The 17,766-nt window shown below is 41.8% G+C and overlaps 1 protein-coding gene across 1 annotated transcript; it reads left to right on the plus strand.

Moving 5' to 3' along the window:
- Positions 1-2,628: 2,628 nt before the first annotated feature.
- Positions 2,629-9,422, plus strand: LOC122784837 (potassium voltage-gated channel subfamily A member 7). The gene is made up of 3 exons (XM_044050206.1): positions 2,629-2,885; positions 3,937-4,649; positions 7,865-9,422. The coding sequence occupies exons 2-3, from the start codon at positions 3,990-3,992 to the stop codon at positions 8,801-8,803; spliced, it is 1,599 nt and encodes a 532-aa protein (XP_043906141.1). The 5' UTR covers positions 2,629-2,885; positions 3,937-3,989; the 3' UTR covers positions 8,804-9,422.
- Positions 9,423-17,766: the final 8,344 nt, after the last annotated feature.

Raw genomic sequence — 17,766 nt, forward strand, 5'->3', positions numbered from 1 at the left:
TCGTGAGGTCAACATAAACGTTAATGCACAGAAGGCCCGCGCCGACCAGTCCGCCCTGCACTAGTTAGTGTGATCACGATGAAAACGTCAATGTCTGCGAATAGAAAGTTTTTAATGTAGATTTTTACGTTAAGGAGAGAAACAAACAAACAAAAAAGTCAGAATTCTGACTTTATTTATTTTGTTTATGTCCCTAATCCTCTTCCGTAGATTTCCGAGGTTTTTAAATCATGTTTTTTTTTCTCGTCGATTGTCTTCCGGCTGTTTTCTTTCTTCTTTGCTGAATTTATTTTTATTTTCACAAACAAACTCTGTCCCTCTGCTGTGTCTAAGTGCCTGACCTGTTAGCTTTGTCGTTGTCTGTGCAGTCGGGTTTTTATCTAGATCCAATGTGTCTGTTTTGTTTGTTTTTTAAAAAACATACCATTACTTTTACTTGGTTGTTGTATTTACATTAAACCTGATCTGAAGTGACCGATTGTCGTTATTTTAATTGTTAAAATCATTTTTGGTTCATTTTCTAAATTTACCATGTATGAAAAATGTCCCACTGAAACCTTTTCAAACTGACACCCAGATATAATAAAATGCATGTATTATGGCCATATATAAAACAAACATGCTATTTCCACTAGATGGCACTGTCAGTGTTGTCAAGTGTTGCTGCTAATCACAGACATACTCCAGGCTGCAATCAACACAAACAAATTCAGTTGTTTCAAACGTGGTGGCATCATGACACAAACCTGGCTTTTAAGGGGTGAAATCTTAAAAAATGAGCTAGTACTTGTGCTTAGTGGTACGAGTGTGACTAATATTAGACCTGAAATGAAGACAATAGTAACAACATGGTAATAATGTAAAGATGGAATATTGTGGTAATATCATGTCATTTATAGCTTGGCAATAGTTATAGGAGATAATAGCTCCATAATTAGATGTCATTTTTTAAAGTAATATACACGTAATAACGTGATGAAAAATAAATACTATAGAAATAAGATTGTATTTCTTAATAATTAATAGGCTTTTTATTTATAGTGTTATTGATTCTTTTTTATGATGACGTCTGAACTGCGGCCAATATTTTCAGTTTGAAAGTCAAAGTTTAAATGGACGGAAAAGTGAAGGTTTTTGTTAAATCAGAAAAATAAAAAAAAACAGTTTAAAATACACTAAGTGATGTTTTTAAATATTTTCGAAATATTTCTGATTAATTTTGTCCGGTTTTCCCGAGTTTTCTCCTCTGTGAATAATAACAGAATTGTTATTCTGTGTATTCTGTGTAACGTGAATAATAACTGAATTATTCACGTTAAAATGTCATTTTTTTTCCTTTCATGACAAACCAATAAGAAAAGTGTTTTTGAAACCTATAGTTTTACAGCAGATTCTTCACTTTTTCATAAGAACTCGAGTAAAAACTGCTCGCGCCGTGGGTGCACACGACACCGTCACGTGACCGGTTTGTCTGTATTGTAAGTTTGAATTAATAATAATAAAATACTTTTTTAAAGACCAGTGAACACCTCGTTATCATTTTTATCTTCAAAAACATTAAACTTCACAACGTAAACAATTAAAGAAAAACGATCTCGTGACACAGAAAAGTTGTTGCTGACTTATCTGAAGGCGCGTGACGCTGCAGACGGAGCACACGGATGTGAACAGATGTGAGTGACAGCGTCAAGTCAACAACAGCAGGCCTGGTGATCTGTGGTGCTGCACTGCCCTCTGCTGGTCAAACCTGGAAAATTACTCAAAAAAAAGGTGATGATGGTGATGAAGAGGTGAGTTTGTACTAAGGATAATTTTATTGTATAGTAAAGATTTTAAACTATAAAATAACAAATGTGTGATTTTCAAATAAACGTTTACACTGATTTTTAAACAAAAATTGTATTATTTTATCATTATTTCAGCAAAAATTCTGTTGATGTTAACACAAAAATCGTCACAGTTCAAAGTTCACGGCTCGTTTTCATGAAGAAAAACGTGTCTGTTTTGTGACGTTTTTTTAGTTTTGAATCGTTTAACATCACATCAGAAAAACTCACTGTAAAGCCTGAAGATTTAAACCTATAAACACGCAGCATTATAGTTAACGCACAACTAAACTAAGACTAAACATTTAAATAAAAAATTAAACATTTACTAAAAATATGTGTAAATGCAATTAAATGCACAATAATCTTCAAATGTCCGTTACTGTGCAACGTTAAATCAACATGGTCTCAGAACAGTGGGTGACCCCTGCTTTAGGGGGCGCTGTTGACCTGCTTGGCAACACACACACACTCACAGCCCTGAGGCTGATTAAAATGAGGGCGACAGAAGAGAAGAGAGACATAGACATGGACAAATATCCATAACCGTCAACACCTCTGCTTCCTCCTCAGGTCCCTGCTGTGTGTGTGTGTGTGTGTGTGAGCGTTAAAGGTTCAATACATGTAAAACATGTGCAGTATGTTTAAGTAAGTGACCACGGTTCAGGGGCCAGAGACGAGAGAGGAGACGGTGGAAGATTGAATTTCTGCCTGACAGCACCCCACCCCCCACCCCAGCTCCCAATGTGTGTGTGTGTGTGTGTGTGAGAGAGAGAGAGTGAAACAGGGAGTGGGTGAATAAAGTCAGTGACCTATAAACAGGCCTCACACTCTCAACTCTGTCCACCACAGGAGACACACAAGTGCTGCTCCGTCCACCGAGGAGGACACGTGTGGACATCATGACATCATGGCATGCTGTTGATGGTGGTGATGATGACGACGATGATGACGAAGGCTCTCGGAGCGAGTGAAGGACGCTCAGATCTCGCAGAGGTGGAGAGGAGTCATGGTCACACTGAGGTTCTGTCTCTGTGAAGTGGACATGGTGATGAGCAGGTGAACGAGCATGAGACTTACGACATGGACTATCATTGTTTTTAACAGCTTCATATTAATATTAACACAGAGAAACACACATGTAATGTACGAAATAACAATTCTGCTTTGGTTTAATCAAAGTTTTTTCTTTTTTAAATAAAGAATATTTACATTACATGTGATTGTCACATGACAGACAGACAGACTGACCTAGATCTAGAGAGATAGATAACTGGGATATGTTTATGTTGGCTAGTTTATTTTTGTATTGCTAGCTAACTAGCAAAGAAAGAAACTGAGATATATTTGTTAGCTAGTTTATTTGTGTGTTGCAAGCATACGTCCAAGCCCCTGTTTGTGTTTGAACGCTGAGTTGTAAACACCTTTATATCACAATAACCACAAGCAAGTGTCCACCGTCACCATCTTCTTCTCAGGTTTCTGTTTATTAAACAAAACAAGAGCGCGCCACCTACTGGACTCAAAAGTGTCGTGCTACAGGGAGCGAGGTGGTTTTGTTCTTCCACAAAAGGGTTTGTGTACCTTACAGTGGACATTTACGTTACGTGGACCGTAGCTAACCTCACAGAAAAAGTATAACCTATTCCGTATCGGACTACCAAGTTAACCATGATGACATTTACAACATATCAACTGCGGTGAAGTTCTGATGATTTTTACGTCACATTGACTGTAGCAAATGTCTGAGGATTCAGAAAATATGACCCGAGAAAATATTAATGACGACATGTTTGTCACGCCGACCGCAGTGAACCTCTGCGAACAAGAATGACCCGTGCCTGAATTCTCCTGTTTTGGAAATACCAAGTTAACCTCGGTTAGATTTACGACACATCAACCACGGTGACATTCTGCGAGCATGTGGAGGAGGAAAGTACGACCCAGGACTTAAACTCTGTTGTCTTGTTTCAGAATACCAAGTGAAACTTAACAACATTAATGACGATATTTACATCACATTGACGGTAGCATATCTCTGAAACTCTAGGTATGAGCCGAGCCTCAAAGTGAATTCCACTTTAACCTTTATGGGTTTTCTTTTCTTCAGGGCAAAGCGGCAGAAAAACTAAAAAGAGATACTCAAGACAAAAAAACGGACAGATGGATAGTCACGAGGAAGGAGGAGGGAAGGAGGACAGATCCAAAGCTATGGAGGTTGGTGATGAAGACAAGCAGACCAAAGACAAGCACAACAAGCTGGAGAAGGAGATCAGTGAGAAGAAGCCGAAAAGGCGCCGCTGCCAGTGGAGGAACGGCTGGGCTCTGGCTGAACGTCTCGCCATTAACGTGTCGGGAATGCGTTACGAGACGCAGATCCGCACACTCTCCCAGTTCCCCGACTCCCTGTTGGGAGACCCCGAGCGTCGGATTCGCTACTTCGACCCCCTGAGGAATGAACTCTTCCTGGACAGGAGCCGCGTCTGCTTCGACGCCATCCTCTACTTCTATCAGTCGGGCGGGAGACTGCGTAGACCCGCCAGCGTCCCCCTAGACATGTTCATGGAGGAGCTGCGCTTCTACGAGCTCAGCGACGAGATCATCGACCGCTTCAAGGAGGACGAAGGCTTCCCCAAAGAGGAGGAGAGACCTTTACCCACCAACGACCTGAAGCGTCGTCTCTGGATGCTGTTTGAGTATCCAGAGTCGTCCAGTGGAGCTCGCATCATCGCCATCATCAGCGTCATGGTGATCGTGATCTCCATCCTCATCTTCTGCCTGGAGACTCTGCCCGAGTTCAGGAATGAGAAGGAGCAGAGGGAGGTGAGGAGCACTTCCATGGTGCTGACACTTTAAAGAGGGAGGAAGCAGTGAGGGTGTAGATGGTCGTCATGTTGGACCACATTCATGTGAAGGAGGGAAGGCAGATGAGTGACAGGGTGAAAAGACCGATGTTAACACTGTGAGGAGGCAAAGATAGAAGGACAACAGGTGTTGACAGACAAATGTAAACCGGCTGTGACAGAAGGTGAAAACATCTGTCTCCACCCTGAGAGAAAAAATGCTCAGAATAAAAGGGATAGTTCAGGTTTGTTGAGGCACTGCCAGCACCAGAGGCTCACTCAGCACTCTCACCACTTAACAAAATGTCTAGGATTTCTTAAGAATATATTTGCCACTTCATCTCACTATTAGACTTTTTCCAACTAGAAACCTTTGCTAAACTGCACCAAAGTCCATCGAGAAAATCAGCGATTTTACGTCACAACACACGAGTTGTTGATCCAATGTTGCCTCCATCAGTAACTTCTAATGTGCTGTTTTTGTGACTTCACTCAAAGTCATACAAACTTAGCAAACAAAGCAGCAGAAGATTTTCTGGACTTGGGTGTGGGAGAATGAGCGTTTGACATACTTCAGTTGGCAAAACACTCTGTTGATCTTTAACCTTTGTTGTAGTGATCTTGAGGAACGTTATATTGGAATTTATAAGGTTATTAACCCACTATGATTTCTGATCAAGGGGAGACAAAAGAGTAAGAGCAACCGATAGAGAAGGTTTCCAGAGATTAGTTTGGACTTGAGGAATGACGGAGACAGGGAGAGCCAGAGACAGAGTAGATTCAGGTTGGGTGTTAAGTTGAGGATACAGAGACAGAGAGAGACAGACAGAGAGAGAGAGAGCGAGAGACAGAGACAGAGAGAGAGAGAGAGAGACAGAGAGATAGTACAGAGAGAGAGAGAGTCAAGAGCCAAATGTGAAGGGAATGACAGAAATGAGCCTGTCTCACGTTACCCCTTGGAGATCTAAAGGTCTATATATAGAGAAAGGATAACTGGGAGTGCACTTTAACACATCAACAAATGTATTAATGTATTAATAAACACGGTGACCCACCAGACTGGAAAAGAGGCTCCAAGTTCAACATCTCTGATGACAGCAGCAAAATTGGCCTTGCACACACACACTCTTAGCCTGGAACTCTGGAGGTTCAGACCAACCAGGTAGCAGCGTGAGCCAGCTTTACGTCCTCCATCAGCAGCAATGACACCACTCTAAGTGACTGGCCGTGTTTGTATTGAGTGTGAAGATGTTTCTGAGAGGTTCTGAACTGGTAAGTTCTTCAGAACTGAAGAAGCCTCTTAGAGGAGAGGTGAGACATCTTCAAACTTAACTCAAGCTAGTCCAGTCGCCTACAGCTAACTACCGAAGATGCCTATGACCTGGAGAACCTTCACAGACGTGAACATAGATAGATCAGAGACAAACAAACCCGAAGCTACGTACACAGCCGTCCCCATGTAATCACTCACTCAACAGAAGGTAGATCATGTAACGGCCTCTTCATAAAACTAAACATCTAATCAGCCAATCACATGACACGGTCAAGACAAACCGCTGTTGTTCAATCAGAGCTTCAGAATGAGGCAAACATTTTGACTGAAGTGACTTTAAATGTAGCACGGTTGTTGGTCTGAGTTCTGCAGGAGTAAACGCCTTGCTGATGCCAAAGGTCAGAGGAGAATGACCAGACTGATTCAAAGGCGACAGCAACTCAAATAACCACTCGTTAAAACCAAGGTATGCAGACCATCTCTGAACCAACAACCTCAGGCAGACACGCTGCAGCAGCAGAACACCACACCAGACCCTGTTTACCACTAATAGTATCTGTCTTCTGGAGGAAATAAGTGGATAAATCTGGATACCAGTTAGATTTGACTAATTCAAATTAGCTAAACCTCACACTGTATTCTGGTATGAAAGGAGAACCGGTATTTGGTACGAAACTGATGCCACGTTCAAAGCGTTTTAGGACTGACTTGAAAACGAGAGGCTGTCATTGCAACAGTGGCAGCCACCAGAACTGAAAATGTGTTCTGTGAAGTTTTCCAAGCAGTTTACAAAGAAACAGACCCGAGGATGCAAGGCTGATGGACAGAGAGGAACATAAAAACATGAACTGATGAAGTACATTTGCTGTGTAGAGTAACTCGATCTAATTTGTTAAAACGCTCAGCCATATCAAACCTGCGACTAGTTCCAGGAAAAAAAACAAGCAGCTGCGTTAAATGAAGTGTCGAATGCTTGAGTCGAGCAGGAGACTGCAGGTGTAACGCAACCCAGAGTCACATGAACAAAATGTTTAAATTTAGAGAAACCGATTCATATAAAGGTCCATGAGGAAAAAATAAAGCCGCGACGGTGAAAATGGAGAAGAGAGAGAAGTTAGCACAGTATCACAGGCCTCACAGGCTCCATCAGATCCCGATGACAGATGTCATACTACGAATGTGCTGAGGACGAACTTTGGAAAGAATCGCTTCTTCTCATTTATCTTCCGCCCGTCTCCTGTTTACTCTTCTTAATCTTTATTTCCGCTCTGTTGACACTCGTCGCCATGGAGCTTTCTGTTGTCGCCCTACCTTTCCCCTTTATTTTCACAGTTCTCTGTCCAACGTGTGCTTTATAACCAACAGACGATGGAATATATTTGGTATCTGTTTGGCACAAGGGCTTCGTTTGCCGTTTGTTTTGCAGCTTGTGTTCTCATCCTTCTGTAAGCAAGTTCCTGTCCACAGTTTTTGACACAGATCAATCAGAATTTGTTATGATGAGTAGGTGATCATCCAAGTATGTGACCATTACATTGTGGTAATAATTTACCCACTGATGATGTCAGAAAAAACATATCTCTGCCAAAATCATGAGATTTGAACCTAATTTGGTATGTGTCTGCAGGATTAGACCCTATAGCATCAGACTAGCTCCACCCTGACTGTACCGTACCATTTTACCAAGACTTAAGTGTAATTAGGGTCTGATGTAGAGAAACTTGGCAACAATTGAAATTAACCATGGATAGGCACGATTAACACGTTCAGATGCGTGTATCTCAGAAACATCTGAAGAAATCAGAATAAGGATGTTATGTAAAACAACATGTTTAAATCTTGGTGGAGGTCTTTGTTCTTGTGATCTTGTTTTTGATCTTGTACAACACTTCAGCACTTTTTCATTCTCCTTTGTTTTACAGCAATTCACCGTCGTCCCTCACCCCACCATTGAGAATGAAACCATCTTGGTCCCACCTGGATTCACTCCCTTCCAGGACCCCTTCTTCATCGTGGAGACGATTTGCATCTTCTGGTTCTCCTTTGAACTCATTGTGCGCTTCATCTGTTCTCCGAGCAAGATGCACTTCTTCAAAGATGTCATGAACACCATCGACTTCTTCGCCATCATTCCCTACTTCATCACACTTGGCACGGAGTTGGCCAAGGACAAAGGCGCACAGCCCTCCATGTCTCTGGCCCTCATCAGGGTCATCAGACTGGTGAGGGTCTTCAGGATCTTCAAGCTGTCTCGTCATTCAAAGGGTCTGCAGATTCTGGGCCAGACTCTAAAGGCCAGCCTGAGGGAGCTCGCCCTGCTCATCTTCTTCCTCTTCATCGGCGTCATACTCTTTTCGAGTGCTGTCTACTTCGCTGAGGTGGACAGACCCGACACGTCATTCACCAGCATCCCTGAGGCTTTCTGGTGGGCGGTGGTGTCCATGACGACAGTCGGGTACGGGGACATGTTCCCAGAGACTGTTGGGGGAAAACTGGTGGGCTCCATGTGCGCCATCGCCGGTGTACTCACCATCTCCTTACCGGTGCCCGTCATTGTGTCCAACTTCAGCTACTTCTATCACCGAGGGATGGAGTGTGAGGAAACTACACAGTACCATCACATCTCCACGCTGCTCTGGGAAAAGGACAATGAAGATGACGGAGAGGAAGGAGATGAGGAAGGAGTGGATAAAGACCCTGAATGCACAGAGGATTACGAACCTCTGACTGGACAGAACAGCAGAGGCACTTGTCCTCCGCTCAATGGGACTCTTCTCACGGGACTTTGTGATGGACAGATGACTGGGGATCTGCGAGGCATTAATTTTTACCTCAGAGAACCTCTGGTCACTCAGGTCTGACAGAGAGCAGACGGACACAGTTTTTAGACTAATATTAAAAGTGTACCTGGTCAAGAGAAGGCGAGCTCCACGGAGGTGACACTGTAACGTAATGTTGGACTCAGAAGTGGCACAACAGACAGTGTACTGGGGCCTAGAGCTGAGTGGGGGGGGTCCCAAACGCAGTCCACAACAGGGCTGCAACTAACGATTATTTATTTTAATTTATTATTGATTAGTTGTTTGGGCCATAAATGTCAGAAAATTCGATGTTTCCTAAACCTCAAAATGAGTATATCCATGATTCATGATAAATCAAATATGTGTATCACGACCAGGTAACGGTTAAATATCATGACTGGTTATGACTGGTTGGAAACCGCCTGTCTTCGTCTAATGTCCCTGTGGTTTAGTTTGGATTGACATGGGGTCCACAGACCCCTCTTGCCGGGGGCCCCCAAAGTCTCTTGAAGTGGCCGTGCTTGGACTGATTTGAGCCCCTGTTTGCGCCTCTCGTGTGATCAAGGTACCGACATCATAGACTTGTGCTTGATTATATTTGACAGAAATAGAGCATTCATCTGTTTTTCTGAATGATCAAATAAAAGTAAATGTTCTGCAGGTTGACTGACGAAACGTACTGTTCGTTCATTCACTGTCAGCTGTGGTTCGTGTAGGTTTTTAAATCCACTTCATCAAGCTGCAGCTCTCTTTCACAAAGAAGTAACACATGTACCTTCTGGCTACTTTTGGGAAGAAGAAGAAGAATGACCCAGTCATCAAGACACTCCCTGAAAACTGCTGCTTAAAAAAAAATGCTCGTTTTTCAAATGCACGTTTAACAGAAAAAAACAATAACACGAAATATGCTATTTTTTCCCCGTACAATACAAGATGATGAGATTTACTTTGGAGGGATAACACAGCCAAGGACATGTCACTCATCAACTACAACACTGATTTGATTGCTCAATTATGTTTTGTGTAGTTTCACTTACTTACTCTCAGCACCTTAAGTGCCAAAAATGTCCCATCTATATAAACAGCAATTTTTTTAATCAATATCAGTCCTGATCATAAAAAACTGTATTTATTAATTTCCAGTATTGTTGAGTGCCCGCTCGCCATTCGCAATACAACACTACCACCTGCTGGATTACCAGGAAAATAAAATGTATGTCTGTATAAATAATGATGAATACTAAACAAAATATAAATTTGAGGGCAGGACACAGTGTATATTAGAACATTTTAAATGAATTGTGTGCCACATAACAAAACAGACCAGATGACATATGTGCTCATACAGAGGCTAAACACGCGGTAAGTGCAGCAGGTGTTGATGCTGTGTATTCGCGGCGCAAGCAGTCGTAGTGCAGACATGTAGTTCATGTTCATGCGGTGGTACGTACAGTGTAATGTATACAGCGCAGAGTTGTGAGCAGGGAAAGACGATCTGAAGTCAGAGTCGCTGTCGAGCCCCCGGGGGCGACATTTCTGTCTCAGCAGTGAAGCCAAAACTGTGGTTTGATGATCTGAGGCTCAACAGATCTCCGCTGTTAAAAGTGATGGTTCAGGTTCAGCTGAGATTGCCATGTACCATTTCCAATTTAGGAATGTAGGTATAGGAACTCTCCCACTCCAAAGTCCAAAGAGAAGATCTGTGAGTTTAGCTCAAAGGGACGGTGGCGCTGCTGATCTACTGCTGCTGTGTTTGGTCAGGGTGTTTTTTAACATTTATAAATCCAGACAGAGAAAGTCAGAAAATAACACCCATAGAGCAACTCAGGAGTAGTGGATTAACAACTTAACTGTGTGCTGGGATGTATAATCGCTGATTTTCTCTGTGGACTTTGGTGTGGGAGGTTTACAGAGCAACACAAACCTCAGTTTCCCGTCAGAAATACAGCAGCAAACATGCTTTTTTTTGTGACTTACCTTTAGGTGAGCCTTTTGTCGATCAGTTTTTTTCTTCTTGAACAAGCAAGCGTCCTTGTCTCGGGCTCATTCCCAGCATATTGGTGGCGCGCCGCGGGCACAGAGAGTCAGCCTTGACCGTGTGTCGGCACGTCATTCAAAAAAACCCCAGAACAATCCCTTTAATGTAAAAAAAATGCCAGTAGCTGTATTGTAAAACTACACAATGTATTTTAGTGTTCTGGGTCGAGCTGAGCCGGGACGCAAAGTTTTCCATTCCATTCCAACCCTTCCCCGTGGTCACAAGCTTTGGCTGGAGGCCAAAAGAATGAGATCGCAAATACAAACGGCTGACATGCGTTTCCTGACAACGGGGTGACACATGGACTCACCCTCAGAAATATATAAGGAGGTCACACATCAGGAGGGAGGCAAGACTTTTCGTCTCCTGGGGGTGATGGGGAGGTTTTTACGGTCATGCCCCAGGTGAGACGCAAAAACATGATGGAGAGACCATACACATCCAACCTTGTAATGGCTCCCTGGACAATCTTTCGAGGGAGAGACGACGTTTTCTGACAGGAAAACTAAAGTCTGTATACTTTAGCTTTAACTCACTCCCCCACACCAAAGACCATAGAGGAAATGTGTGTTTTTAAAGATGTGGGGACACAGGAGCTGCTGATCTAATAAAACCTTTCAAACACAGAAGTCTAAAAACAAGTCCTGTGTGCTGTGATGTAAAATCGCTGATTTTCTCCATGGAGTTTGGTGCAGGGAGTCAGAAAAGTTAATAATCTGTGTTATTATATGGTAATAAATGGGGGGCAGGGGGCCAGCAGGGGGCCAGCAGGGGGCGCACACTCACAGCTCAATTAACCCATACAAACATTCTTCCAATACTTCGATTCATGACATTAAATATCAATTGTAGAAATAAAGGAAATGCTCAATCATTTCTACTTTGACCGTTGAAGGCAAAGCTGGAATTCTGTGAGTAAATCTGCTTCAGGTTTTCCAGAATATTTTTAGAACATTTAAGCATTTAGAGACTTAGCTGGACTTTGTTTAAGCTCCTTCGGCAGCATTTAGAGCAGGGGTCGGGAACCTTTTTGACTCAGAGAGCCATGAAAGCAAAATATTTGCAAATTTATTTCAGTGAGAGCCATATAATATATTTTAAGACTGAATTTAACTAAATGTGAGTATAATAAACCTCTGAATTTATTCTTTTAAATAATGTTGTTATAATACTCTTCGCGCAGTGTGTCACCAGCAGCATATCTTGCGATCACACTGAACTGCGACAAATGACTTACGTCTGTTGACTCATCCAAAGCCAGGGAATAGAACGGTGCTGCATTTATGTCATTCACTTGCGTTTCCTCCACTTCCAAAATCGATGGATGGATTAAAACAAGTGATAATATTTTATGTTTTATCTGAAAAGCCGAAATCTGCGAGCCAGATGCAATCATCAAAAGAGCCACACCTGGCTCCCGAGCCATAGGTTCCCTACCCCTGATTTAGAGCTTTGAGACGTCTTGGACAAGCCTCTGCGAGACATGGACACCTGGATTTGGGCCGTTTCTCCCACTGAAGCTGACAAATCCTTCTCCCTCAGACTGAATTGACACCTAATGGACCTTTATCTTTGGTCAGTTGAAAGATGATCTGTGAACCTCACGATGTGACGGATCATCTGGAGCCTCCAGTCTTTTCTTCAGGGCGACAGATTCCGCTAAAAAAACCTCAGCATTAACCTGCGTTTCTTTACGCTGCGGCACAAACTCAACAGATTCAGAAATGTTTTGACACGTCGAGTTTACACTGGTGCCAAATGTTCTAGAAACATCTGAATAATAAGCCAAATTCATGACAGTATGTTCCCAAATATCGGCCAAAAAAAATACTATTAAAAATGGAGGGAGATGACGGTAATGATAAAAGAACAGCAAAAGTTGTTAATGCTGACTCAGCATTTCTGATAATGATGTTCCTGTAGTCACCGTTATTATTTTTTTTAGGAATGCTGAGTCAGCAACTACTGTTCTTCCTGTTATTTCCTGTATATCATTATTGTACATTGATGCCCGACGGAACGCAGCATTATCATCCTTAGTTGGGAATGCTGACTCAGCATTTCTCGCTCTTGTTTAGTATGTCGTCCAGTATTTGAAAAAAAAGTCAATATGTCGTCATACTTTAGTATGTCGTCCAAAAATATTCGTAAAGTAACTATATTTTGTTTATTTTGATTATGTTGTAGGGGTTAAAAAAACACATTCACCTCATTAAGAGTGAAATATGTATATCTATACATATCTATCTATCTCTCTCTCTCTATATATATATACATACACATATTTACACACAGAGAAAGGTGCTGCTGTGTATGTAATGACTGATCCCACCTCTAGATGGCAGACTGTGTTCCCAGGTTTCACAGCAGCTGTGATTTACAGGAGTGCAGATTATCCAAACGCAGCATCTTCTCCTCTTGAAAGGATCTTTTTTTTTTTCATCATTTATCCCATATGACACAGATGACTCGTGTTATGCTTTTCTTTTCTTTTTTTTCTTTTCCACACTTGAAACAAAACAGACATGTCTTCGTTTTTCTGGGTCAGGGTTTTTTTTTTCTTTTTTCAGAACTAATCATGGATCTGTGGCCGTGATACACATGATGACCACATGGCTAATTATGTCCAGCTGGCAGCAGACAAAACGTCTCTTTGTCAGACATTAAATTGAAGTCAGAAAAAGTAGACTCAAATTTAAGCTTTTCTCAAATTAACTTTGATAAAGGAAACAACACACATAAAAATGAATAAATTAATCAAGATTTACCACATTTCAGAGCGCACAATAATATGAAACAAGCACTTATTAAACTGCTGACTTTAATTCCGTTTACACAGTTGTTTCACAGTGTGTTGTGAGTCCACTCACATGTGCTGTGTTTTACTGTCAATTTTCCTCTAAACTGGAACATCATTTACAAAACTGACATCACCCTCTACTCAAGAAGAGCAGAAACAAGTGATGGAGACCATTAACTCGTCAGAAAACCGTTTATTATTGACATCTAAATTGAGGAGAAATTTCCCATAGACTTCTCTATCAAACTGTTTTGCGACCAATGGAGTCGCCCCCTGGTGGCTGTTCAATGTAGAGTCCTATCCACATGGAAACAAAGCGAAGCGTAAACAATCTTTTTCTCTTTCTGTCATTTATGAAAAAGTTTTCCTTCATCCACACACTGTAGTACACATGCCAGGCCTGTATGTGGCGCTGTAGCGCTGCTACACCAAAACCGGAGAAGATTTTATCAGCTTGGCTTCAGATTAAAAATAGACAAGAAGACAGGAAAACGTTGAGTGTGGTGTTTTCAGATTTTTCCCAATCTGAAAAAAATAGCATTTTGTGGCTCATGAAATCATCTTGGCTAAAATGCTGATGCGATAAAAACTTAAATACTAAATACTTGATATTTTAAAACAGAACTTTGCAAGTCTGGTTGTTGTTTTTTAGCCTTTTCCTTTCAGAGCGCCCCCTGGTGTTTACCTCTTTATCCTCACTGTTGTAAAACCTCTCCACTGATGCTCGCCTCTCCCTTCCCCTCTCTTCGCTCAGACGGTCGTTTCCTCTTCCTCTGACAACGTTTTTCTTTGCTTGAGTACCTGGATGTACAGTAGTGCCGTAAAGCAATTTGTGTTTCTCGCAAGAGCCGAGACCTCGCTAGACCTCCTGATTCTGAGGACCCCGGTGTCGGTGGCCTCCCAATCTCCCCACAACAGGACACTTAAGCATCACAATGACTCCCAACGCTGTTAAATTAGGGGTACAAAATCCTGCATAATTAAAGTTACACACTCCAGCTTTAAGGAAATAGACCCCGCCTCTTATTATGGCTGCACTGATTAAAGTCCTGACCCTCCGTCACCTCAGATGGTGTAACACCACCACCACCATCGCTCTCATGCTACAGCACAGATTAGTGCTTCAACATTCCCGGTCGACCACAACGTCGCACAACTCCTGGTGAATTTTGTCGTATTCATTTCAGATTTCTTGTTGAACCACGAACCACTTTCTCTTCTGTGACGAGCAGCGTCCCACGAGCTAACGTCAGACCTGCTTGCAATTACCCACAGTTCCCTTCTGCCGCTGTCTGGGAAGAATGAAAAAGGATTGACGTCTTTCTGGCCATCTGCCGGCCTCTCATTCCTCTGCCACCGCTCAGCCCCGCCCTGCCCCGCCCATCTCTGGTTGTTCTGTGAGAGGATTAAGTCGGTGGTGTCTCTGCCTCCTGTGTAAATGTCAGTGGTGACTTCAGCAACTTCTTCCGTACCGTCTTTAGTAGTGTTGTCAAATGATTCAAATATTTCATTTTTTATCTATTCTAAATGTCCCCTGATTTCTCTTTGTCCCAGTATTTTTTTTGTTTCTGTGATTAACCTGGATTATACAGTGTTTTGACTGGTTTGGAGCAGATGAAGACATTCCCTGAAACGAAGCCGCGTTGTCTTTTATAAAGACAGAGAAAGATTTGTGTTTCCGCGTGGATGGAGCCTCAAACAGCAGGGAAAATAACCAGGAAATGAAAGCAGGTTATGTTGAAATAAATCTTTTTATTACATATATCATCATACACACACACACACACAACCTGGATCTGTGAATGTGACTAAAGGTAGAGTGCGTAAAATGTGGCCACATTTTTTGGTGAGGTTTCATGTTGCAGTTGAATAGCCCTCACGTCACCTCACCCTTGAACCTACGTAGCCTTCAGTGAGCATCGAAACTCAAATGATGTTTAGTTTGTCCACTGTGGGCTACTGTAACAACATGGCGGTCCAAATGGCCGCCTCCGTAGGGCTAACTCAGTTCCTGACGTAGAAAATAAACGACCTGAAGTTATATAACACAAGAAAGTGTAATTTTTTTATCTTCTATTTCTGCCAAAATAGAAATGTCACCTACACTACACACTGGTTGGAGGAGGGGGGCTGTTAAAATAAATGGAATATAATGAAATTAAAAGTTATTTTACAGCGTTTACAAAGTCAAAATTATAACTAACTAGTAAATACAAACATACAACTAGGGTTGGGTACAGAACGCGGTACGATACGACGTAAAAACAATGCGTGCCACACACTCATAAACCACAGAGAATCATGAATTTTGGATTTACTTGTCACAACTTCAACTATTTTGAATTTATCAGGAAACACAGTCAAGTACCAGAAAACGGTACCAAATCCTGAAATCGAGGTACCGGTGTTGCGGCGGTTCCCACGTGAACGGTACCCAACCCTTCATACGACAAAATCATTGTCTCAGACACCAGACCACAAGAAGAAAATACAAACCATAGATCATTTTTAGATATTATTAACATAAAACAGTGACCAGTGTCAGGGAGCAAAATGAAGTGACGTGCAAGAAGAGCACGATGAGTGAAGAAAGAATTATAAAAATGTCTCATTTACATGAGCCTGGTGGTGGTGTTGAAGTACTGAAGGGAAATACAGTGACACAGCATTAAAAAGGGATATCAAATGAGTATCTAATGGTGCTTCTCCACTGTACAGTTGTAGCACAGCACGGCATGGCTCCACTCTCCACAGTTTGGGTTGTTTTCCATTACTATAGTACCGCCTCCGTGTGGGCAGAGTCGTCATAGCAACAGCTGTGTGAAACTGCTGTGACGTGTTTTTTTCCTACGCGACACAAACACACAAACTAGTGACTTGTAAAGCAGTTGTTTTGGGTAAAACTGAACCATTAGAATCAGTTAATTAATAAGATTTGTTCACAGAATCACTGAACTGAAATACCACTGAAAGTGGTCGTGATTGTGCTCACGATCAATCACCAGCTTTCAGCAGTGCCGACGCTAAATACACCAGACTCCTCTGTTTAATATCGACATTTTAGACATTTCCTTTACTAAATGTTGGCGATTAACGCATGTTTTCAGGACTTTTAAGTCTTTTTAATTGATCTACATTTGGACATTGTTGGCTTTGATTCTTGTGTCGGACATGGCGCTCATGACCCTTCCAGTGACGATACTTTTTGTCACATTTTAGTATCGGCTCCGGTTTGGAGCAGGTACTGAAAAAACCCCACCAGGTACCAGGTACTGTCACTGATGGAGAAGCAGTAGAGCTGAGCCGTGCTAGAACTTCATAGTGGAAAAGCGCCATAAAGGTGCTACATGCAACTTTTTTGTCAATGCTAAACCACATTAGCATCAACAGCAGTTTATTTGCTGTGCATGAAGCATCAAACAAGTGTTTTTTTTTAAACATTTTCATGCCTCCATTATTCCATCATGTCATTTTTCAGCAACTGAAGCTACTTTAGGGTTTAGTCAGAGGATGAAGAATTGGCTCTGCAGTGGGAGTGAAGTATTGTTTTTGATGGCTCTGTGTGTGTGTCTGTGCTTCCGCACTTGCTTGTACTACAGCAAGAATTTTGACCCTGACGTGGATTTGAACACGTCTGATCAGACGCTACCGTTGCGACACAAAGTCTGTTACACATACAGGCCGACAGAGGCTTGTTGCGTGAATGGGGTTCAGCCATCTCTGATTGCCTTGTTCAGTATGTCGTCCAAATTGACAAGAAAAAGTCATAGTTTAGTATGTCATCACAAATGTGACAAAAAAGTCATAGTTTAGTATGTCATCCAAAATGAGAAAAAAAGTCATAATTTAGTATGTCGTCCAAAATGAGACCAAAGTCAAACTTAAGTATGTCGTCCAAATTTTGACAAAAAAAGTCACACTTTAGTATGTCGTCCAAAATTTGAAAAAAAGTCATACTTTAGTATGTCGTCCACATTTTGACAAAAAAGTCACAGTTTAGTATGTCGCCCAAAATCATGAAAAAGTCATAGTTTAGTATGTCGCCCAAATCAGTCAAAAAGTCACAGTTTAGTATGTCGTCCAAAATTTGAAAAAAAGTCATACTTTAGTATGTCGCCCAATATCAGTCAAAAAGTCATAGTTTAGTATGTCGTCCAAAAATCAGAAAAAAAAAGTCATAGTTTA

Source organism: Solea senegalensis, linkage group LG19, assembly GCF_019176455.1.
Source record: "Solea senegalensis isolate Sse05_10M linkage group LG19, IFAPA_SoseM_1, whole genome shotgun sequence".
Lineage (NCBI taxonomy): Eukaryota > Metazoa > Chordata > Actinopteri > Pleuronectiformes > Soleidae > Solea > Solea senegalensis.

Bases quoted from the DNA above. Each gene is read 5' to 3' on its own strand.
- LOC122784837 (XM_044050206.1), top strand. From the start codon at position 3,990: ATGGATAGTCACGAGGAAGGAGGAGGGAAGGAGGACAGATCCAAAGCT. The intron at 4,650-7,864 runs GTGAGGAGCACT...TTTGTTTTACAG, and splicing joins ATGAGAAGGAGCAGAGGGAG to CAATTCACCGTCGTCCCTCA.